General features: G+C 37.3%; 1 protein-coding gene across 1 annotated transcript in view; it reads left to right on the top strand.

Annotated features, from left to right (window-relative positions):
- MAL (mal, T cell differentiation protein (MAL blood group)) overlaps window positions 1–21821 on the top strand; it is a 39791-nt gene extending 17970 nt beyond the window's left edge. Inside the window, exons 2-4 of the mRNA XM_074209263.1 lie at window positions 11507–11674; window positions 14047–14193; window positions 20581–21821. Of these exons, the coding sequence (XP_074065364.1) occupies window positions 11507–11674; window positions 14047–14193; window positions 20581–20655 (390 nt within the window). The 3' untranslated portion in view covers window positions 20656–21821. The remainder of the gene's footprint in view (window positions 1–11506; window positions 11675–14046; window positions 14194–20580) is intronic.
- Window positions 21822–24549: the final 2728 nt, after the last annotated feature.

The raw sequence follows: 24549 nt of genomic DNA, 5'->3' as shown, positions 1-24549 counted from the left end.
TTGTGATCTATCTGATCTGTTCCTTTGGATTTTTAAGTAGTTTGGAGAGACTTGATTAGAACTTTAAAGTATTATGGTTCAGCTTCTAACTCATTAAACTACCAACTCATTGAACAAGTTAATAAATGCCTCATCTCTAACCAGGGACCAGTAATGCTCCTGCTTGTCTGTTTCTAGACATGTGAGAATAATAAAAATGATAGTGGATTTCTAATTGCCTTAGGATTTTCAGAACCAAAGTGATCTATCAAGTCAAAATTTTGGTGACTGATTACTCCTTACTTACCAGAAAAGCAGTACCATATTGCAAAAAGACTAGGGCCAGGAAAATTGGATTCAAAGCTTATTTAAAGAGTACCTTTTATATTCAGGCATTGTGGTAAGCCCTTTAGAAATATTAGCTTACTTGATCCTTACAATAACCCTGTGAGGTAGGTGTCATTATTACTTTAATTTTATATCCAGATTTGAACTTGTACCTTTCTGACTTCAGCCTATGATTCTAATCACTGAATCACTTAGTTGTCTTACCAAGTTACAAGCCCATCCCTTTCTATCACTTCCTCTCTCTGGGTTGGATTGGAGGATATCCCATTAAATTAGAGATTTTACTATCATGTTTCAGTAAGGCCTCTTTAACTTTACTTAATGATTTACTTTGCTGAGGTTTTGTGTTTTATTTGCCAGTATGATGCCCATAAAACCTAACAGTTAAACCCTTGTAATTCAAAAAAATCTAAATACTTGCTTATCTCAAAAAAATACTTTGATATGTTTCTTCTTGTCTGAGAAGACTTGTTCTAACTTCCCATCATGTTAAAAGATTTTAGCTAAAGGATGGCATCAGGAGAAAATCTGGACTATTTAGTTCTAGACAACTTAGTGCTGGAAGGGACTTCAGAGTGCATCCAATCCAACCAATGGTCTAATAATAACACCATTGTTGTCATGGTTCAGTCAAGTCCAATTCTTCATAACCCATGGATCAGAGTATGTCAGTGCTGTCCTTGAGGTTATCTTGGCAAAAATACTGGAGAGGTTTGTCATTTCCCTCTCTACTTGTCAGTTGTTATAGTGGAAATTCCTTTTAGGTGTGGATTGAACTTAATAATGACTGAGTTCCTTTTTTATCTCTGAGAGTCTGTGGTTCTTTGGCACTAGGTCCTACCTTCCTTCCATTGCCCAGTTCCACTTAGGTGTAGAAGGAAAGGAATGAGCCTTCTAAATCACCTTATCTTCTCTGCCTCCCTGCCATTAACAAATATTTGGCTAGGGTTATCCTGAGATCTGGGATAAAGTTGATTTCATGTGGGTAAATCAGTGACTTATCTCTATATGGCGAACTGCTGTATTTGTACTATCTCTCAGTTCATGTTACAGAAATAGGTGGGGTGGTATCCTTTCCTTAGTTTCTAAAACAAGCTTTGGGTCCCAGCAGTTCACAATGAGTTGAAATTCCCACACATATGTCCAGAAAAGAAATGATGAAGGCATGAACTAGGTGGTAGCTGTGTATGGACCATTTTTCAATGGTTCCCAACCAAATGGCACTTTTGTTCTTCACATATGCATATAGCATACATACAAAATGAACATAAGATACTTTGGGGAGACAGGGTATTAGTAAATAGATGGATCAGGAAAGACTTCTTGTAGAAGAGAGTGTTTCAGTGGTTCAAATGTCAAATGAATGCTTGACTGATTTATAGAGAACTCACACAAGGCAAACATACACACACAGAGTTCAGAATAAATACGAGGACATTTCCAAGGTCTCTCTCTGAAGAACTTTTGAATCACTTGTGAGACATGGGGAGACACTGGCAAAGAATCCCCAGGATGGTATTTCTGCATCAAGATGCTATGTTTTGAGAGCAAAGCAGAATTGCCACAGCTCAAAAGAAACATTGGATGTACAAATTTAGAGTATCTCCACTCTAAATGTTCATGTAGACTATTTGTGCCCAACCTGGGGTAGAGTCTTCTGAGTTTATATTGGATGGATCAGTCAATCAGTTCACCAGTAATAGGGAAGTTCAGAAGAGTAGGTTTGGGAGGAAAGAATGGTAAGGCCCTGTCTCCTCTATAAAATGAAGGAATTGGACTAGATAACCTTTAAGTCAAAAATCTATGATCCTGTGAACAAGGGAAGACTTCAACAAAATGTAGCCTTGAAGGAAGAAAGAATTCTGAAAGGGAGCAAGGGCAGGAGTAAATTTCATGCATAGATATTGATCTTTCTAAATTTGTGGGAAATGAATGGTAAATACAATTGGGAAAAACTCATAGTCCAATTTGTCTGGGACATAAAATGCATGGGAAAAAAATATGTGAAATAAGACTGGAAAGGTAGATGAGAGCTAGATTAGAGAGGGTTTTAAATACCAGGTTAAAGAGTTTACAGTTTAGTTTATGCTATAGACAATAGTGAGCCACAGAAGGGTTTTGAGCAAGGAGGTGATATGATTAAGTGTGGTTATTAAAATTTAATTTTAAGATTTAAGATTAACATGAAGAGTGACTACATGGAGGATAGACTTAAAACAGGAGAGACTACTAGTAGGAAGGCAGATTAGGAAGTAAATTATAATAGCTGTTGTTTGTCCTTCATTTTCAAAAAAGACCAGAACATCAGTAAGGTGATGCCATGACAAACACATGAATTGGAGTTGAGTGAAGGGGTACTGTGCTAAGTCACCAGTCTCACTTTCTCCTCCAGAACCATTTGGATCCAGTGGCCAGACATGAATCAGGACAACCAGAGATGGCCCTGGATGTGAGGCAATCAGGGTTAAATGATTTGCCCAAAGTCAGACAGCTAAGTCAGTGTCAGGTGTCTGAGGTCAAATTTGAACTCTCATCCTCCTGACTTTGAGGCTCTATCAACTATGCCACCTAGCTTAGGAAAAGGATGAAGAGACCCTGAGCTAGGTTAAGTTGCTGTTATTATATCTCTTGAAATTCTGAATTAGGTACTAAATATTCTTCTGTCCATTTTACGGATGAAATAGTTGAGTTTCAAAGGCATTCAAAGTTGTCCATAGCTTTAAGTATCAGAGGGAGATTTGAATCTAGCTCTTAATACAAATTCAGCACTCTTATCTAATTTGCTACATTACCTTTGTTTTATTCTTCCTGACAATCCAATAAAACACACAGGACAAGGATAATCATTTTTATAAGTAAGGAAACTGTGTTTAAAAGTTGAGTCATATACTTTTCCCAGGTTTTATTACTGACTTTGAGTTGCAGTAAACCTGAGCCTTGAATTGGATCTTTTGACTCCAAATCAAATAGTCATTTTGCAAATCTTTTTTCCTCAAATTTCTTAGAAGTAGTGACTGGAAGAATGGTATTGTTTTAATGGCCATGTTAGATACTCTACACGGGAGGAAAAAGAACCTTGACATTATATTATATGATTCCTTGTTACCTCTAGGCAATTAAAGTCTGTTCAATTTTGTTCCAGCTTACCTCTCCAGATTTACTATGGATTTTTTCCCTTTCACAAACCCCATGTTCTAGTCCAAGAGGGCTACTCGGTGTTCCTCAGACAACTCAGTCTACCATCTTTTGGCCTTTAGTCACCCATACCTGGGGTGGATTACTTCCTTCCTGCCTCCTCTTAAAATTGTTTCTCATTCATATCCTATTCCTTGTGACCCCATTTGGGGTTTTCTTCACAAAGATCCTGGAGTGGTTTGTCATTTCCTTCTTCAGCTCATTTTTCAGTTGAGGAAACTGAGGCAAACAAGGTTAAGAGACTTCCCCAGGGACAATTTTGGGCTATATGCAATGGGGAATACCATCTGCATCCAGAGAAAGAATCGTGGACTTTGAACAAAAACCAAAGACTATTTATTATCTTCAATCTAGAAAAAAAACATCTTATTATGTAATTTGGATATCTCTTATACTTTATTTTTCTTCCTTAAGGATATGATTTCTCTCTCATCACATTCAGCTGAGATCAATGTATACTATGGAAATAATGTAAAGACTAACAGAATGCCTTCTGTGGGGGGTGGGGGGATGAAGCAAGAATGGGGGAAAAATTGTAAAACTCAAAAAAAATAAAATCTTTCTTAATAAAAAAAGAGAGAGAGACTTTCCCAGGATCACTTGGCTAATAAGTGTCTGAGGGTAGATTTGAACTTGGGATGACTCTAGGCTTGGCACTCTATCTACTGTGCCATGTAGCTGCCCCTCTTAAAATCCCTGTATTATTCAAAGATCTTTACAAGTAAAAGAACCAGCCACACACACAAGCGCACACACACACACACACACAAAAGTTACATGAGTAGATTTAAGGGAACTAGGTCCTGGAACAGTAAAGAACAAATAGCAATTCCCACTATTTGTAGCTCTGTTATGGAAGGGTAGTCATTTATTAGTTTACAATAAAGTCTTATGCCTTGATCTCTAATTGTCTCTGTAGGGAAAAATAATAAATGACTCCATCTTTGCTAGGAAAAACTCAACTGAAATATGCTCATGTTTGTGAAAGAAGTCATTCTTAAGTGCTGTTAGAAAGTATTTTCTGATGCTTTCTAGTTCCTAGTGCTCCTTCCCATCTCAGATCCTACTAGTCATATTTATTGGTTTCATGTTTGTCCTTCAGTAGAAGTAAGTTCCTTGAAGACAAGCTAAGTTGTTTTTTTTTTGGTTTGTCTTTGTATCTCCAATACAGTGCCTCAAACATTGTAATCATCAACCAAATCACTGGATTTGACTGGATATTTAAATATGAGATGAATAAGAAATAAGTTTGTCAAATTAGTGTTACCTCTGTTCTTTCCTGAGGGGGATATGAATCTGATTGGCAGAACATTTTGATAGGCTATTATTTTGTGCTTTAAAATACCATCAGAAATTGAGAGGGCTAAAATCACTAATATCACAGACATAAAAGCTAATACCACAGATGTCTCCAGCAGAGAAGAAGAATGGGCAAATTTATTGTTGTATTTTTAGATAATAAACAAGGGAGAAGTGAGAGGGAATAAACATTCATTAAGTTTGTGCCATGTGTTTAGATACTATGCCAAGCATTTTTAAAACTAGTGTAACTCAATTGATACAACAACCCTGGGTGGTAGGTACTAGTATCACCCCCATTTTACAGTTGAGGAAATTGAGACAAGCAGGGTTAAATGATTTACTCAGGGCCACACAACTAGTAAATATCTGAGGCCCAGTCCTCTATTATTGAGCCATCCAACCGCCTACTAAAAAGATAGAATAGAATAGTGGGAATGAACATTGGATTTGCAGTACAGATATTTAGTTCATGGATACCTGAACTCAGATACTTACTAGCAATAAAATTATGGGCCTATCTGCAAAGTGGGGCTAACTGTACTTTCAATGCCCATCACAACTGTGAGGAAATATTTATTTGATAAACTTTAAAGCATTTTAGAAATGTGAGTTTTAATTGTAGGCCTGCTTTGATCCAACTCAAATAATTGGGCCTAGTCATTCTTGAATACATTTTGACCTTTTTGAGGAATCAGTCCTTCTGTTCTAGGTCTTGATTGTTTGTTGGGGAAGGTGATGAGATGAAAATATATAAGAAGCATTTGCTAGTTATCCAGGGAGAATCCAGCTCACTCAATTAGTTGATAAGCATTTATTAAGTGCCTACTGTGAGCTAAATAATATACCAATTACTGAGGATAAAAAAAAGTTAAGATAGTCTGTAATTTCAAGTTCACAATCTAATGGGGGAGACAATACATAAACAAGTATGTGCAATCAAGTTATATACAGGATAAATAGGAAATAATCGAGAAAGGAAAGGCATTACAATTAAGAGTTGTTGGAAAGACTTTCTGTCTGTAGAAAGTGAGATCTTAGCTGGGATTTGAAGGAAGTCAGGAAAGCCAGGAAAAAAGACAAGGAGGGAGAGAATTCCAAGCATGGAAAACATACATTGAAAAATGTCCAGAGGGGCAGCTAGGTGGTATAGTGGATAGAGCATTGGCCCTGGACTTAGGAAGACTTGAGTTCAAATTCAGCCTCAGACACTTAATAATTGCCTAGCTATGAGATCTTGGGCAAGTCACTTAATCCCATTGCCTTAAATAAATAAAAAAAATTTTAATTTTTTAAAAAAGAAAAATGTCCAGAGCCAAGAAATGCAGTATGTTGTTTAAGGAAAAGCAATCATACATTCAACAGATTGGGAAAGGGTTTGCTGGGTAACTTGCAGATGAGACTATTTGAACATCCTGTGAGCATCACGTTCAAGGCAGCAATGTACATTTAGAGTTGACTTAATGAGAGATAACAGCTGGCATTGGCACAGACCTGAAATCAAAGACTTTTTGATAGGTAAGGAGTTTTCATTAGTTTATATGATTAGTTTTGGAAATGGAATTGTAAATGGAGGTACAGTTCACAAATCTTCTAATTATTCCTTTCAGCTATAAGCATTAACTATGATAGCTGGCAGATATATTATACATCTTCTTTCCAATAGAAAGATATTTTGCCAAGATCAGAAATGGAAAAAAAATCTTTCTTATGTAAAAGTTACATAACTGATTTAAGAGAATTAGGTCATGGAAAAAGGAAGAACAATTTGTAGTTCTATTATGGAAGGTAGTCATTTATTAGCTTACAATAAAACCTTATGCCTTGATCTATAATTGTCACTGTAGGGAGAATAATAAATGACTCCACCTCTGTTAGTAAAAATTAGACTTCAATTAACCTATGATTGTGAAATAAGTCATTCTTAATACAGTTACTAAATTCTTATGAATTAAGTGGATGCTAATTCAAACAAACAAATGATTACACAAGTATAAACACATTTCAATGCACATATACTGAGAATTTTGCTTTTATTGTCTTCCTGCTAGGGGAACACCACCCATCTGAACATACACACACACATGCCAAGTTTCACTTCTTGATTAGAAATTTATTGTGACCAGAAAGCAGAAAATCTGGTTATAGATCATAGGATTTTGTTGATCCTGCATTTATAGGCTCTGTTCTCTAATTCAGTTGAGAATGCTTTATTAGTAATGGCTTCCAAAACACTAGTGAATGCTTTCTGAATGACCCAACCATTTGCTGATGTTTTAAGGTCCCCTCCCAGGGAAGCTGGCCAAAAGCTGAAAACAGATTAATGAATTCTTATTCCATTGCTGGCATAGGCTTACCAACAAACAACTCATTGCTGTATTTTTAATATCGGTCCCGAATTACCGTAGCAAAGCCCTTTCACATACAAATGCAATAACTCATATGAAAGCATTCTGATAAATTACAAAGAAATCTGAAACACAAAGGTCATTGCTGTTGTATCTTACTTTACTTCCAACTAAAGGGACTCACAAGGGGACTATATCCAAGTTATAAAGCATTAACTTTGTGACTGTACTTTAATGGATCTATATATAATCTATATATCCAAGGAATCTTTTCTCCTCTTCCTTCTCTACTATCCTGCTATCTGATCAGTTCCAAGTGTCTCCTCCTAGCAGCCTTTGGCAAGTCACTTAAACCTGATTGCCTGAATCCAGGGCCATCTCTAGTAGTCCTGACTCATATATATTTATCTGGTCCCAGGACCCAGAAGGCTCTGGAGGAGAAAGTGAGGCTGGTGACTTAGCACAGCATCCCCTCACTCAAATTCAATTCATGGACTTGTCATGTCACCATCTCCCTGTTGTGATGGTCTTCAAGAATGAAAGACAAACATTATCATCATCTTCATCATCAGTTCCAAGTGTTTGTCTTTCTAGACCTCTGCAACACTTAAAACTTTTGATCACTTCCCCTCCTAGATCACTTTCACCTCAATGTGACACTGTTCTCTTCTGGTCGAACCCAGTGGCATCAAATGTCCCTTCTAGATCTAAATCTATGATCATCCTTCTATCTTATTGCAATATCTCTCTCTTTGATGAATCATCAGTGGACCTCAATTCTTTTGTCATATAGGCTCTCTTGTCTTCTCTATATATGCTCTCTCTTATTGTTCTTATCAGTCCTCATTAATTAGACTATCAACTCTTTGGGGATAATTCCAAAATCTAAATGTGCAACCCTTTTCCCCTCTCTCCCTTACTTCTTCTCTTCCTCTCTCCCTTAAGTAGCTGTCAATATAATTTCAAATAGTTCAAGTTTCTTAGCCCATAAGTGGATAAATAAAATACTTACTATGTGCAAAGTATCATGCTAAATGATGCAAATATAAATCCATGGAAGTAGTAGTTTGAAGAAATAAATAAAATCAGAATTGGAGTCAAGTTCATTAATGACCTCTCACTTTTCATGAGCTATAGAGTATATAGAGATAAAGGAACAATTAGAAAGAATTTGAAATCACACAACAGATCCAAAAAGGCTCCAAAGACAACAGAATAAATACAATCATACAAATATCAGTAGAACGAGCAGTTGTTGAAGGTTTATGATATAGTCTCTCCTTTATCTTCAGGACTTGATATCACACCTGGACCACAGTTGTTGTTTCAGTTGTGTCCAAAACTTTGTGACTTCACTTGGGGTTTTCCCAGAAAATATATTAATTTGGTTTTCCATTTCCTTCTCCAGCACATGGGGAAACTGAGGCAAACAGGGTTAAGTGATATAGCTAGTAAATTTCTGAGACTGAATTTGAACTCATTGAAGATGAGACTTTCTGATTCCAAGTCCAGTTGTCTATCCTCTGTTGCTCCCTAGCTTGCCCATAGTGGATGCTTAAGAACTACTTGTTTACTTTATCTTGGAGATAGCCTAATGTAGGTCACCCTAAATTTGGCATCAGGGGATCTAAGTTTAAAGCCTTGCTCTATCCCTTTCTAGGTGTGAAAATTTGAGAAAGTCACTTAATTTTGCTGACCTTAGTTTTCCTGCCTATGAAATTATGTGTTTATGGTCTATGATGTCCAAGGGCCTTTTCAGCTTTAAATCCTATGAACCTATAATTCTACCCCAAAATCACCACACCTAAATGAGCCATAGGATGCACAAAGCTGGGTGGGAACCTAATACTAAATAGAATGCCTTATTCATTAAGTAAAGTTCTAGTGGTTACACCCAAGGAAATTCAGGTGTTCATTGTGAGGACTCTAAGAGCCATGCTCTCTTAGGTTCTTTCTCACAATGTTATTCTATGGAACCTTTTTTGCAGGCAGGAGGCTTTGTCACCCTTGTCACATCAGCTATGATGAATTGAGCTAGAAGTGGTTGAACTATTCTTAAAGATAGAATGGAATAATAGCATCAACAATGCTTGTAAGAACACTGTTTGAAAATGAAATAACTAAATTAGAAGTAGATTGGCATAAAAACCCTGTGAGTCTGGAAGACCTGTGTTCAAGTTCCACTGCTGTATGATCTTGAGCAAATCATTTAATCTCCCAGTGTCTGCAAGGCAACTCTCTGAAACTATAAATTGCAGATAGAAGAATTTCCTTTCTAGGAATTTCTTACAACAATGCAGGCTCAGGTCTACTTTTTTTTAAAGTGTGTATGAATGTGTGTGTGTGTGTGTGTGTGTGTGTGTGTGTGTGTATTTTTTTAACCAAGCATGTTTTCAATCAAACTAATACACTAATATTTCTTCCCTCTTCAGATTTGCTACCTTCATCCTAAATTATGAAACCCACAGTTGCCTTTAGAGTTTCTCCAATCTCCAAAAGAATTTTTTCCATTTTTATAGCATGCTAAAAATAGATGAGATCAGTCTTTTTCTGTACTTCACATAATGTATTCAATTCAACATCTGTTAAGTCACTACTATGGGTAAAACACAACTCTAGTACTGAAATCTCCATTATACCAAATTCCTAATTCTGGAGCAAATGAAAAAATTAAACCTCAAATGAAAAATAAAATCACTTGCCTCACAGAATAATGTAGTTAGGTGGATTCAAAAGTGGCTCAATGATCAAACCCCAAAAGAAATGATTAGCAATGGATCAGTGACAGAAAAGCTCCCTGAAAAGAGCTCCTGGGGATCTGTCCTTGGTGTTCTGCTACTCAACATTTTTATCAGCAGCTTGGATGAAGCAGTCGATCTACAAGTATTTATGTCTACTCTGAGTCAAGTAAAAATAATTTGGCATAGAGCAAAGAAAGTTGTCCTCAAAGTCAGAAAGACCTGGGTTCAAGTCTCACTTCTGACATATAAGGACTATAACCTTGGCAAGTCATTTAACATCTCAATGTTCTAGATACCTGTTGGTGGCAGTCTGCATTGGTAAAGGAAGTTTCCTAACTTGGAAAGTGCCTTAAACTAATGAAATTACAGTTCTAATCTCTATCCTCTGTGCTGAGTAATAATGTTTATCCTTCATTTTCAAAGAAAACCACAACATCAGGGAGTTGATGCCATGACAAGCAAGTAAATTGGATTTGAGTGAGGGGTTGCTGTGCTAAGTCACCAGCCTCATTTTCTCCTCCAGAACCATCTGGGTCCAGTGACCAGATATGAATCAGGATAACTGGAGATGGTCTGAATGTGAGGCAATCAGGGTTAAGTGACTCCCCCAAGGTCTGAGGCTGGGTTCAAACTCCTGTCCTTCTGACTCCAAGGCCAGTGCTACACTTAGTTGAGTATTGTACTAGGTAATGAGGTTACAAGTTTGGAAATAAACTGACTGTTGTCCTTCATTCTTGAAGAAAACCAAAATGTTGGAATCAAAGTACAGTGTGTCCCACTGTGGCTGATCAGACCAATATGAGCTAGGAATGCTCTGCCACAGGTTGGGCACAAACAATTCACATAAGCATTTGGAGTGAAGCTATCTCTAAATTCATGTATCTCACATACTTTTTGAGCTACTGCAATTCTGCTTTGCTTATAGAGCACAGACCCTTCTTTGATGTGGGCATACCATAACAAGTGCCTCCCATATCACCTAATAAGATTCCAAAGTAAAGGTATTCTTATCTTCAAGGAGTTTCCATTTTATCAGGAGAGACAAAGGGAAAAATAATATAAAAACTTCCTCAATTCACAGAAAGCTGGAAGTGATAGCTAATACAGATGACAGTCATCCAGAAAGAGAAGTACAAAATATTACTTCCAGCTGGCAATGAGAGCAGAGAAAGGTACCATCTGAACTAGCCCTAGGAGATAGGTAAGGACTGGACAGAGTTAGAAGGAAAAAGCTTTCCAGCAAGTTCCTTGAGAGCAAAGACTAAAAAATTTAACTTGTAGAGAAGATGCTAATCTGTTTTGCTACAGTTTTCTCCCCGGAGTTCTCTATAAAATGAAATCACAGGATTAACCTCTGGGTGGGAAGGAGTCCAAATAAGCAGATAATAGTAGAGAATAAGGGAAATAAAGATAAGATAACAATTTATGTTACTGGAAATTGGGGAGATAAAGCATTTTAAGTGAGAATTTCTCTTTTCTTTACCTCCTTTCAAAACCCTAAGTCCATCCATTCCTACTCATTCTGAGTTCCTAGATCCTTCCCAATTCACAGACTGAAATGTGACCCTTTCTCTCCCCTCCTGGTTTCCTTTGTAGATATTTGGAGGCTTGGTTTGGATTCTGGTGGCCTCTTCCAAAGTACCATACCCTTTGGTTCAGGGCTGGGTCATGTTCGTGTCAGTGTTCTGCTTCGTCGTCACAACTATCTTGCTCTTCCTCTACTTTGTCGGAGCTCATGGCGGAGATGCTTCCTGGATACCCTTGGTGAGTCAAATCTCTTTTCTCCTACCATCTTTTTAGGGAAGTTTGCCTTCCTGGAGTAGTTGGTTGACTGACTATATACCACTGCTTACATTCCTCGAGGATTTATAGTTCCCTTATATGGGAGCATCAGAGTGTTGGAAGAGACCTTGGAGATTATGCAGTCCAGGGTTTCTTAATCTGGGGTGATGAACTTGTTTTTAATAAATATTTTAATAACTGTATCTCAATATAATGTATTTCCTTTTAATCTTATTCACTTTATTTTATGTATTTGAAAAGTTTGATTCTAAGAAGGAGTCTATAGGTCTCACTAGAATTTCATAGGGACTCTAACATCAAAAAAGTAAAGTTTCAGATCCTGGGGTCAGACTCCCTTATTTAACAGCCAAGAGAAATGGCGTGACTTGATCATGATAGGATGTCACTAGTAGAGTCAGCACTCCAGAACTTTTAAGTCTTCTATTATGCTAAACTACCAATCAATCAAGAAGTATTTATTAGATGCCTACTATGTGCTAGGTGCTGGGAATCCAAAAACAAAGGTTAACAATGCCTGTCCTCAAGGTGCTTATATTCTATCTGAGGAGACAGCTTTTTGCAGCTTCATAGTTTGTCTTTGAGAGATGGTTATGACTGAAAATTTTCTCCAAATTTAGTTCAGCAAGTGCAAATGGGATAGGTCAACATATGATCTGTCAATATATTACTGATGCTCAAAATACTTCTGTTGAATGGGAACTCATCAGAGCTTGTGCATCACTGGTCCAGCTTCCAAAAATCCCAGGTGACACACCAAGGTGAAACATCACAAGGGAACCTTGGTGGAGAAAAATTGCATGTAGTTGTTCTGAATCATCAAACCAATCTAACACAAAATAAGGAGAATAATATTGCCTCTCAGCCTCAGTTTTCTCATCTTTTAATTTGGGATATTATCTTTGCTCCCCCTCACTGGGTGATCATGAGTCTCAAGAGAGAAAACAATCTGCTATTCTAAAGCAATGAGCATACAATATTCTTGTTCTCATTGTGTTTAATCCCACTGTCTTGAACCCAAAGCATTGAACCAGTGCTTCTCTTAGAAAACTCTCTATGCTGCAGGTGGCAGACTCTATCCTGGCAAGTAGAAGTGCTCCAGGGTAAGTCAGAAAGATTTCTGAATTTGAAGTCACAGGATCTGAGTTCTAATTTTGGCTCTTCAACTTACTAGACCTGTGTGACATTGGGCAAGTGACTCAGCTTCTGTGGAACTCTTTAACTTGAGGGGGATGACCTCACACCCAGCCAATCTGCAAAGATGACAAGAATAGTTAATATTAGAAGGGTTGTGTAGTATGGATATACTAATACATTGTTGGTAGACCTATGAATTGGTAGTCATTCTTGTAAGAAATCTGGAATTATGAAAAGGGAGTGACTAGAAAATGGCCAGAGATGACCAAAGATTTCACTGTTAGTCTCAAAGGAGGTCTCTAACAAAAAGAAAAACTCCCTAAACAAGATAAATGCCCATCAATGGAAAATGTCTAAATATAATAGAATATTACTATGCTGTAAAAAAAAAAAACAAGGAACATAAGTATAGACATACTTGGAAAGATTTACCTGAAACTGATACAAAGAAAAAACGATATGCCCAGGGACCACAAAAATGAACGACCACCCAAAAGATGAATGTTGAATGTTGTAAAATTGAAAAGACCAAAGTTGGCCCTGAAGAAGAGAAGTTTCCTCTTTCTGCTTCTTTGCAGAGGTTATGGTCAAAGAATATGCAAGTTTGCTTATAATATCAGGTGGGTTTTGTCTGTGTGTGTGTGTGTGTGTGTGTGTGTGTGTGTGTGTATTGATTGTTTTTGCTGCTACATTTTCTCCTCTTTTTTAAAAGAAATAATTTGTTAAGAAAGCATGACTCTCAAGGAGAGAAGAAAGGATATAGAAGAAATAAATATAGGTTATATAAAAATAAGAGATATTAATTTTTGAAATCTATTTTTAAAATAAGAAGATTGTACTCAATGGCCTCTGAGGTTCCCTCCAGATAGAAATTATGAGCCTATGAATGACACAAATACCATTAAAGGGATCTCTGCCTGTAAGGATTTGCAGTGGTTTGGGTGGGGGGGACCTTTGGACTTGGGTCTCCAACAACAATATTCACAAATAAAGTCTATGAAGGATTAGAAGAACTGCAATTACCCTCCAAGGGAGTAACCCACCAATGAAATCGCAAGTCCCTGAAGCTTTGATGGAAATAATTCCTTCTTTTGAATAGCTTAGCTACTTTTTTCTTTATCAAGCCTTTTGTAAATTCCCTCTCTTCCTGGGGCCTTTTGCTTCCTTCCATTGACTGGTTCCTTTCTGTGATCTTCTAGGACGTGTCCTATCACTTGATTGCAGCTCTCTTTTACCTGAGTGCTTCAGTCCTAGAAGCCTATGCTACAATTCGTATAAAGGAGTTTGCGGATTTTACTGGACCTAATATTACCTTTAAATATTACCAAGAAAACATCTCTGCAGTGGTAAGTTCATTCATTTAATAAGCATTTCTTTACTGTCTACTTTTTTCAAGATACCAGGCTCTGGGGATACAAAGACCAGCCCCCCCCCCCCCAAAAAAAAAACACAACCATTAGCTCACTAAGTTATCAATCTGCACTGGTAAAGAGAAGCTACTCATAGATAAGCATGTATATAGAACTTGACATAATAAATGATTTTTCATTTATACAACAGAAAATCACAAGTAAAATCACAATAAAATCACCCTATTTCCTATATCACCCAAAGCAAATAGATGGTGTAGTATCTAGAGTACTAGACTTTAAAAGTCTGGAAGTTCTAAGTTCAAATATATTCCCTAAAGCTTAGTAGGACTGCTAGGTGGCACAGTGAATAGAGTGCTGAGACTAGAGTCAGGAAGACTCATCTTCCTGAGTTCAAATTGGGTCTTAAACACCTAAGCTGTGGCCTTGGGCAAGTCATTTAACCCTGTTTGTCTCAGTTTCCTCATCTGAGGACACAAAGACAAAAACCTCAACAGGGTCCTGTCCTCCAAGAACTAGAGGAGGTAAAGATAAATCCCATTCAGATAAGTCGACACAAGATAAGAGGAACTAGAAACTAAATGCTAACAGAGGGAATGAGAAGAGGTTTCCTGTATGAGGTAACCTCAGGATTATCCTTGAAGGAACCTAGGAATTTGAATTGTCCAATCATTTTTCAGTTGTGTCCAACACTTCATGGTATTTTCTTGGTGAAGATCCTGGCACAATTTGCCATTTTCTTCCCCAACTCATTTGATAGATGAAGAAACTGAGGCAAAGAAGGTTAAGTGACTTGTCCAGGGTCACGCAAGCTAATAAGTGACTGAGACTGCATTTGAACTCAGATCTTCTAACTCTAGACCCAGCACTCTATCCACTGTACTACCTAGTTATCCTTGGAATTTGAAGACATTTCATAATCATTATACAAGACTCCCTTACGGTCCCCAGGTCCACAAGCTAAGTTCAAGACATCTGTTTCCAGAAAAAAAATTTCCATGCATTATATAATAGATAGGCCTCTGTGTACTATTGGCACTGGGAGATAGATTGTCTGCAAAATCCTCTAGGATTATAGATTTTAGAATTGGAATAATAATAATAATTAATAATAATAATTATAATTGCCTAAGCAAATACAATTTTGGGTGGTTTTTTTAGACTACATTTTTTTATTGATGGCTCTTTGTTTTTATGCCAGTCATTTCTTGATATATAAACCCTGTGTTAGTGAACCCTACCTTGTAATAAAAACAATTAAGTAAAAATCATTCCATTATTCCATTGCTTGGCAGTGCTGCAATCTCTCTGATCTTACTGTTCAGAAATCACTTTCTTCATGACAACACAAGCATTGTCCCATTTTATAGATGAAAAGACTATTGCTCCAAAAATTATGAACCACAGTCACATTCACACAGTGAGTAAGCATCAGTACAAGGATAAAAACCCAAGTATCTTGTTCTTTCCCCCAACAACACTTCTGAATTCAAATCTAGCCTCTGATACTTACTAGTCTGTCTCTGGGCAAGTCACTTAATCCCATTTGCCTCAGTTTCCTTATCTGTCAAATGAGTTTATGAAGGAAATGGCAAACTATATCTTTGCCAAGAAAGGCCAAATAAGGTCATGAAGAGTCAAACAGGACTGAAAAAGGATTAAGAGATCTGAGATCATCTCATTCAGTCACTGCCTTTAACAGGTAAAGTAAAGCTCATCTTTACAAAGGAGACAGCTAAGGCACCCAAGAAACCCAAGGTCATACAGCTAGTAAGTTGTGAAATAGATGGATAGAATGGTAGAATCCAGGTATTCTGCCTTTTCTATTATTCCAACCACATCTCTACCTTCTACCCAGACATGTCAGATACATAGGCAGCTGAATGGTTCAAGGACTAGAGATCATTGGACCTGGAGTGGGGAAGACCTGGGTTAAAATTCTGTCTCAGATACTTAACTAATTGTGTCTGTCTACTTCAGTATTCAGTAATATCAATAGCTCTTATCTGCCAAGGTTATTGTAAGAATAAAAGGAGATAAAATTTGTAAAGTGCTTTGTAAATTTTAAAACTCCATACAAATGTTAGCTATTATTACAGAAAGAAAGCATCAAATTTTCTTAAGTGATTTGTAAGACTGTCATAGGTGCATGGTAAATGACCCCATGGGATTTCGATCTGGAATGAACCTTAGAAATTACTTAGTCTAACTCCATCATTATGAAAATGCAGCAACTTAGACCCACCCGAGGTTAATGTTTTGCTCAAGTTGTAGTAAAATAGTAGGGCCAAAATTCAAATCCAGCTTCACTTACTCAAAATCCAATGTTCTTTTCATTAGGCCATTTCTTCCCCATTCTTTTGACTGAGAAATCTGAGTTCCATGTGACTTGGTCTAATATAAGAAATAACCTAGCACTAGAACCCCCAAACTCCTGACTTTCCACCCCAGGTCAAATGAATGAAACAACAGTGTAACTAATGGTACCAATTTTCACTTGGCATCAGAATCCTGAGTTTGAATTCTTAAATGAGCTCACTGACCCCCATGGCAGCCCATTCTACATTCTGATGGCTCTCATTATTAGGATGTTTTCCCTTATATAGAAAAAAATAATTTTTGCTCCTAGTTCACCCTCTGAGAACAAGAAAAACATGTCTAATCTTCCTTCCAAACAACAGGCTTCAAATATTTGATCTTTGCTTTCCTGTTCACCTAAGTCTTTTCTTCTCCAGGCTAACCATTCCCAGTTCCTTCAGTTTACCTGGCATGGACTCAAGACTCCTTCATCATCCTGAACTCTCTTTAGCCCATCAATGTCCTTGCTAAAATCCAGTAATCAAAACTGAAAACAATATTACAGATAGAAGCTAACCAGGGCAACACACTTTCAAATTTAATATAGGTTAAAAACCCATATCATTTTTTCCAGCTGCCATATTACACTATTGATTTCTCTTGAGTCTATGATTCTCTAAAGATTTTTTTTATCAATCAATCATCCATATTAACACCCATATTTTTTAGATGGAAAAAACTGAGATTCAGAGAGAGAAAAATGACTTGTTCAAGGTCGGCCAAGTCAAGTCAGGATTCTAATCTAGTTTTTTTGATGATAGATCTAGAATGAAGCAAAACCTCAGCCAGCTTTTCTAATGTCACCAGAGAATCAGTAGCACTCTTGGGCTGTATTCACAGGACCTATTTCTGACCCTACTCCATATATTGCTACTCCTCCTTTAGGAAGTTAATAAATGCATTTTGATAGAGTAGCTCCCTGAAGCCTCATCTGGTTTCCAAGCCCACAGGTTTCATAGAATACACTTAAAGGTTTGTGGATGAGTTATTTTAAATTGTTATTGGATAATTTGGGTTCCTCATTGTTTTTCTCCAATGAAAACCAAATTATTTTTGCAGACATGATTCCATCCCTGGAGGGGGAAGGGCAGAGGCAGGGCACGGATTATGTTTTTAAGTGTGTCTGAGAGTCTCTGAAGGACAGAAGGAATAAATAACTTGCCTGGGCTAGAATTTTCTGACCCTTTGTCCTTAAGTCACTAAACCAGTTTTTGAAATTCAATTTAGAAAGTCAGTAAGTTTCCAGGGCTTCACCTGCCAAACTAGTGCCAGAAAGTAAAATTGATGAGCCCAAAAAAGTAATGAGAGAAGGTGGACCCCCACTTAAACTCTGAACTGGGCAGAGTTTACCTTTATTCTGTTCCTTCCTATTCCTTCCCTTGGACCTGCCAAGTGGCCAGGAAGTACTCCATACTCTAGACTTTTCCTTACTTTCCTTTCACCCACCAAAATGTGTCTGTCCTGGGTTTTATTCCTTCCATTGTATTCGCTATTTGATTTAAAAAAAAAGGGAAGGGCTAAATCTAATGGGAAAAGGAAGTAACTGGGGAAAGAAGTATGTACTTTGTGAAAAGGACTGTGCTAAGTGCTTCACAGATATTTTCTCATTTGATCTCACCACCACCTAACTGTGAGGTAAAGGCTATTATCATCCTCACTTTACAGTTGAGAAAACTGAAGCAGTCAGAGGTTATATGGCTTGCCCTAGGTCATACAACTAAAGTATCTTGAAGCCAGTCTTAAACACAATCTGGGTCCAGTGCTCTATCCAATGTACCACCTAGCTTAGTATCCATGAATGTGTGCCCCTCATAAATGGGTATCTCTGTTCCTTAGGAATTTTTTTTAAAAAATCATATAATCATAAAAAGAACTAAAAGAAATGAGAGAGTTTATATGGACCAAGCAATTAAGAAAAACTGAGATCCAGAGAAGGAAGTCATTCTCCAGGTCATATAGCTAATTAGTGGCAGACTAGAACTGAAAGTTCATGATATTGTGCTATCTCACTAATAGCACATTTTCTTCAGGTAGCATCATGATTTAAAAATGCATAAAAACATTTCTAGAATGCACCCTAGCAGGCTAGTGTGTTGGAGTGTATTTGTGGCAGGGGTAGGGGGAAGGAAGAACTTTGAGATTCTAGGTAGGCCTTCCATTACCCTTCATATCATAACCTAGAGAGGCAGCTGCCCAGAATAGCTGGCAAGGACAGTGTGGCCAAGGGGAAAAGATCATGGCCTCTCCTCTCTCAGAAAAGCAATAGCCCCTGAAAACCAATGTTCTAGAAAAGATAAACAACTTCTCAAGCTCTTAGCACCTTTATTACTCTTGAAGTTTCTGGATCTTTGGACATTTTAAGCTGAATACAAGAAAAAATCCTTAGAGAAGAAGCTAGAGAGGTTAGAGCCTAGGTCCTTTGTTTATTTTCTGTCAGTTTATACACTTTGCTAAGCCCTGGGGATACAAAGAAAGGCAAAAACATTCCTGTTCTCAAAGAGTCTATATTCTGAAGAGAAAATAGGTCAACAAACTCCCTTCAAAAAGCTTTGCAAATCTCAAAGCACTTTATATATGTAATTTTGCAAGAAAAAATAGTACTATGCAAATAAAATATTAGTATTATATATATATAATCATGCTAGTCATTATTTATAGATTAGATTTATAGAATAAAAGTGGAAGGTAATTTCAGAGGGAAGCACCATTTGAGCAGGGACATAGGGAAACCTCCTACAGGAGACAACAGCTACTATTGTCAGGGATAGCCAAATGAGTATATAATTGTCACTTTTTTCCCTGAGGGGACTAGGTGGGGAGTCTTCACAAAAGCAAGCTCTCCAGACAGAACCTTTGGCACAGGTTCAGCTCAGACCCAAGCAAGACTCAAAGGAGTGCTACTCATCACTTGCTTCCATAAGAAACTGTGAGCTACTCTATAAAGTGTGAGAGAGGATAAAGAGGGAGAAGAGACTCAAATACAAATAAATTTAAACAAATGGCTACATTATTCCCATGTGTGTGTTAATTTCAGTCATTAAAGAAAAACAACAATGGCAACAAAACTTGAGACATACCCAGACAAATTCAGGAGATAATTATAAAATTATGCAGTTAAAATGCAATTAAAATCAAATGCAGTTATAAGCACTATATCTTTTATTATAATGTAGTTGAATTTTCAAGTTTTAATTATTTATTCCATATTTTTTAGTCATTTCATCATTTTTGAATCATGTCCAACACTTCATGACCCCATTTGGGGTTTTCTTGGGGAAGATATTGGAGTAGTTTACCATTTCCTTCTTCAGCCCATTTTACAGATGAGGAAACTATGGCAAATAGGGTTAAGTGACTTGCCCAGCTAGTAAGTATCTAAGATACAATTTGAACTCAAAAAGATGTCTTTCTGACTCCAGGTCTGGCACTTTATCTACTGCATCATTCTATCCATTCCATATTTAGACTGTATTTACTGAGTGATGTTGAGTTTATAATAATACCAACATTTTGAAATAGATTCATGTGTAGAAAGGTTTGGAGGAGAGAGCTCTGAACTAAGAAGTCAAAAGATCTGGGTTCTAATCCCTGCTCAACCATTTAGTGACCTCAGGTCAGTCCCTTTTCCTTCTCTGGATCTCAATCTCTTCCTCGATAATGTGAGGGGATTGGACTAAATGCTTTCTGAGATCCCTTCCAGTTCTAAAATTCTCAGATCATCTAACTTTAATCTTTACTTATTCCAGACACACACACGCACACACACACACACACACACACACACACACACAGATTCATAAATAGTGGTCAAAGTTGTTGCCAATGGGCCATTTGCCTTTCCTAGGGAAGAGAGACTTATGATAGATAATGAAGAGCGCTTGTCCTTATGGGTACTGAGAGATCCTTGTGTTTGTACCTCCATGCAGTTTGGCCTCTGATCCATAATGTTAACTATTAGTCATTCAATACCATGCACTCATCATTGTTCATTTATTTTGGTTACAGGTGTTTGCATATGCTGCCACTCTGACATATGTGATCCATGCAGTATTTTCTCTAATCAGATGGAAGTCATCGTAAAGTACTGTGGAAGTTTACCCAAAAATCCAGAAGGTGTTAATTGATTGGCCATCCTTCCAGGGTAGCTTTTTAAAAAGTCAGGGATGCTCAAATGGATCTCTGTTCTCTTGTACAAAGTGGGGGGGTTGAAGTGGAAACCTATCTGTTTCTTGTTGGTATTTGTCTTTACTGTCTTATATAACTAACTGTGTATAGGGAGTCAAGGGCTTGCTGTGTTTACTCCCAAATATTGACTGCTTTTTCTCATTCTTATTTCGTGTCTGTGAGGGACTGAACTCTGGAAGAAGGTAGATGGCAAAATGAGACTTCTCAGACCCCCTTGCTGGGTTCCAAAAACTCTAAATGACATTTCTCCATGGCCACTTTTGACCTCACCATCCCACACATGGTTTTAGATCCTTAGGGGATTTTACATGTGCTAGGGATTGAGTTCTCCCTCAACAGTAAACAGCTTCTTTCTGGAACAAATAGCAAAAGATGATTTATCAGTCATGGAAAGGGAGTTAAGCTTGGAATAGGTGCTGGGTGGCCACACAAGATATACCAAGGATACAGCCTCTACATTCTTTGGTTTCTTTTCTTTATGAAATATTTTCATACCAGTTTTCTGGTATAATTTTCAACCAAGACTTTCAACCATAGTTTACATGAAATCCCTTGGTTATAATTGAATGGTGCCCCCTTCAGCCCAGTAAAGTTTGGATAGCAAATATGTAAATATTGACATCATCCTGTGACTCTCAGTAGGATTTTGGGTGGTTTTTAGGTATCCCAGCTGAGCATCTCTATGGAATGGTTTTTAACCTTTCTCTGATAACAGCCTTTCAAGTTTGTTTTTATTTGTCTATATCTCTTCTCTACTTCCTCTGTGACTTTCAAAATGCCACCTGTTACCCATTAGTCAATGAACAGATACTTAAGGAGTGGCCACTGTGGGCCCATTCCTGTTGGCAGTCATGTATACATGGATGCAGAGTCTACTGTAAGGCAAAATGAATTTTGCTGTCCTACCAAAATATCCTTTAAATCAGGAAAAAATGATCCCATATAAGTTATTTTGATTGCTTGTAAAAAAAAAATCCAAACTGTCTTTAAAGAGTGGCCCATGTATTTTGTTCAAGAGATTTCCAAATATCAGTGACAACAATAAACTCTATTTTCAACAACTTGTTTGGATCATTCAAATGATATAAGGATTCCATTTTCTTGTTGCTATAAGGTGTTTTATGGGAAAGAGAAAAATTATTCAGAAATTCATAAGCCTATTGACATCTTGCTGCATACAGTTGGCCAAAAGTCTTCTGGGTCCCTTCCCCACACTCATACCCCCCCAAAAAAATTATTCTATTTTTTTGTTTCATGATCTTTCATCTCTTTAGTTTCCAAAACACTTTCACCCACATTTCTATGGATCCTCATAATAATTCTGGCAGAAATTACCATTTGACACATAAGAAAATAGAGCTTTGGAGAGATTAAAAGATTTGTCCATGACTGATAAGGAAAAGAGCCAATATTGAAACGCAGAATTCTTATCATGTACACCAGCTGCTTTGCTCCTACCCTGCTACTGATATATATGGCAATGACCAATAGTTAAATAATATTTTAAAATATGTTTTATATACACCATGCCTTACTACAACCCTGTGAGGTAGGTATGCCAGGTGTTGTTATCTCCACTTTATAGATGAGGAAACTGAGGCTCTGAGATTAACTGATTAATTGATTAGTTTCAGCTCATGCAGATTGTTATTGCTACTGTTTGTTCTCTGTTCATACAGACCATGACATCAGGGAAGTGATGCCATGACTTGCATTTGAATTGATTATAAGAAAGGGGATGCTGTGCTAAGTCAGCAGCCTCACTTTGACCTCCAGAATCATCTGGGTCCAGTGGTCATATATGAATTAGGATGACTGGAGATGGCCCTGGATGTGAGGCAATCAGGGTTAAGTGACTTGCCCAAGGTCACATAGCTAGTAAGTGTCTGAGAACAGATTTGAAGATTCCAGGGCTGATGCTCTAGCTACTGCCCACCTAGCTGCCCAAGTGAGAGTCTGAGGTAAACTGGGATCCCAAAACTTCCCAATGCCAAATTCAGCATATTATCTATTATTCCATCTTTCATATGTATCAGAATATATTATTTCTTAAAAGAGTACTTTGTAATTTCCAACACCAACATTTATATAGAATTTTATTGTAGTTATAAGGTTATTATTGCTTGTCCTTCATGGGTTTTTTTTAGGTTTTTGCAAGGCAAACGGGGTTAAGTGGCTTGCCCAAGGCCACACAGCTAGGTAATTATTAAGTGTCTGAGACTGGATTTGAACCCAGGTACTCCTGACTCCAGGGCCGGTGCTTTATTCACTGTGCCACCTAGCTGCCCTTGTCCTTCATTTTCAAAGAGGACCATGACATCCGGGATATGATGCCATGACATGCAAGTAATTGTATTTGAGTGAGGGAGTTCTGTGCAAAGTCATCTCATTTTCTCCTCCAGAACCACCTAAGAACAATAACCAGATATGGCTCATGAAACTGGAGAAGGTCCTGTAGATAATGTTGGAACAATGGAAAAAAGCCCTTGTTCTGGAGTCCAAGGATCTGAGTTCAAATTCTCTCTCTGATACTACTTGTATGAATTTGCATGAATCACTTCATTGTCTGACCCATCAGACAAGATGAGATAATATAAAGTCCTTTCCAGATATAGATCTGAAATCCCATGAACCCAGAGAGATGAATTTTTCTTATTCCAGGCCCAGCATTCTCCCCATCATACCAGGAGTCAGGTAGCAGCCACCCTGCTGTCCTTCCATATCTATTAATAGTGGGCAGGAATTAAGTTTGTTCCACTGTTGTCCAGCTGACCTTAATGGTCACAGTCAGAGTACTTGGAAAAGTAAGACAGAGAAGGTGCTTCCTGTCTGGGTTCATTTTAAGGAGGGTGGCATTATAAGTATGTACATTTTTCAAAATATTAAAAAGTATCCCTCCTTGGATGTCTCAAACATTAATTCTAGGGGAAGCTAGGTGGTACAGTGGAAAGAGCACTGGACCTAGAGTCAGAAGGACCAGAGTTCTTACTAGTTGTGTATCCCTAGGCAAATCACTTAACCCTGTTTGCTTCGTTTTTTCAACTGTAAAATGAGCTGGAGGAAAAAAAATAAGCTAGAAAAGGAAATGATAAACTATTCCAGTACCTTTACCAAAAAAAAAAAAAAAAAACCTAAATGGGGTCATGAACAGTCAGACAGAAATGAACAATAAAATGGACTTTTTGATCCTAGATTTATTTTTCAAGAAATCCTTTCAACACTTACATTTATTCAGTGCTTAGTATAAATATATATATAAATATATATATAAATATATATATATATATATATATATATATAAGCTCTTACCCACAGGTGCTTCCAGTTTGATAAGGGCAATCAGACATATATGTAGATAAGTATCCGATATAATAAATGGTTAAGACCACCTGCCCTGTGTTCCACCTTAAACTACTTTCCCACACTCTTAGATAAATCATAATTTCACTGGACCTTTCCCAAGGGATTGAGTAAACTTCCAGAACCTTGTCACCATTTTATAAGACCAAAATATTTTGAGTATACATTAAAAGGAATATATGCATAAATCCCACTAAGAAAACATATGTTCCTAAAGAGCTCCTTCTTGGAATAAAAAAATCACATGTTAAAAAAAAAACCTAAAAAAAATTAAAAAATTTAAAAAATCACATGTTTATCAAGGAAGGATGAGGGATGAATATTACACCTCAATCAACAGAAAATTTACCAAGATGATGGAGTGACCAATCACTTCTACCTTCAAAGTCTACACCACAGTGAAAAAGACTGTGCCCCTTTCAGCGTAGA

This window comes from Macrotis lagotis, chromosome 1 (genome assembly GCF_037893015.1).
Source record: "Macrotis lagotis isolate mMagLag1 chromosome 1, bilby.v1.9.chrom.fasta, whole genome shotgun sequence".
Lineage (NCBI taxonomy): Eukaryota > Metazoa > Chordata > Mammalia > Peramelemorphia > Peramelidae > Macrotis > Macrotis lagotis.
This window is presented reverse-complemented; position numbering and strand designations above follow the sequence as displayed.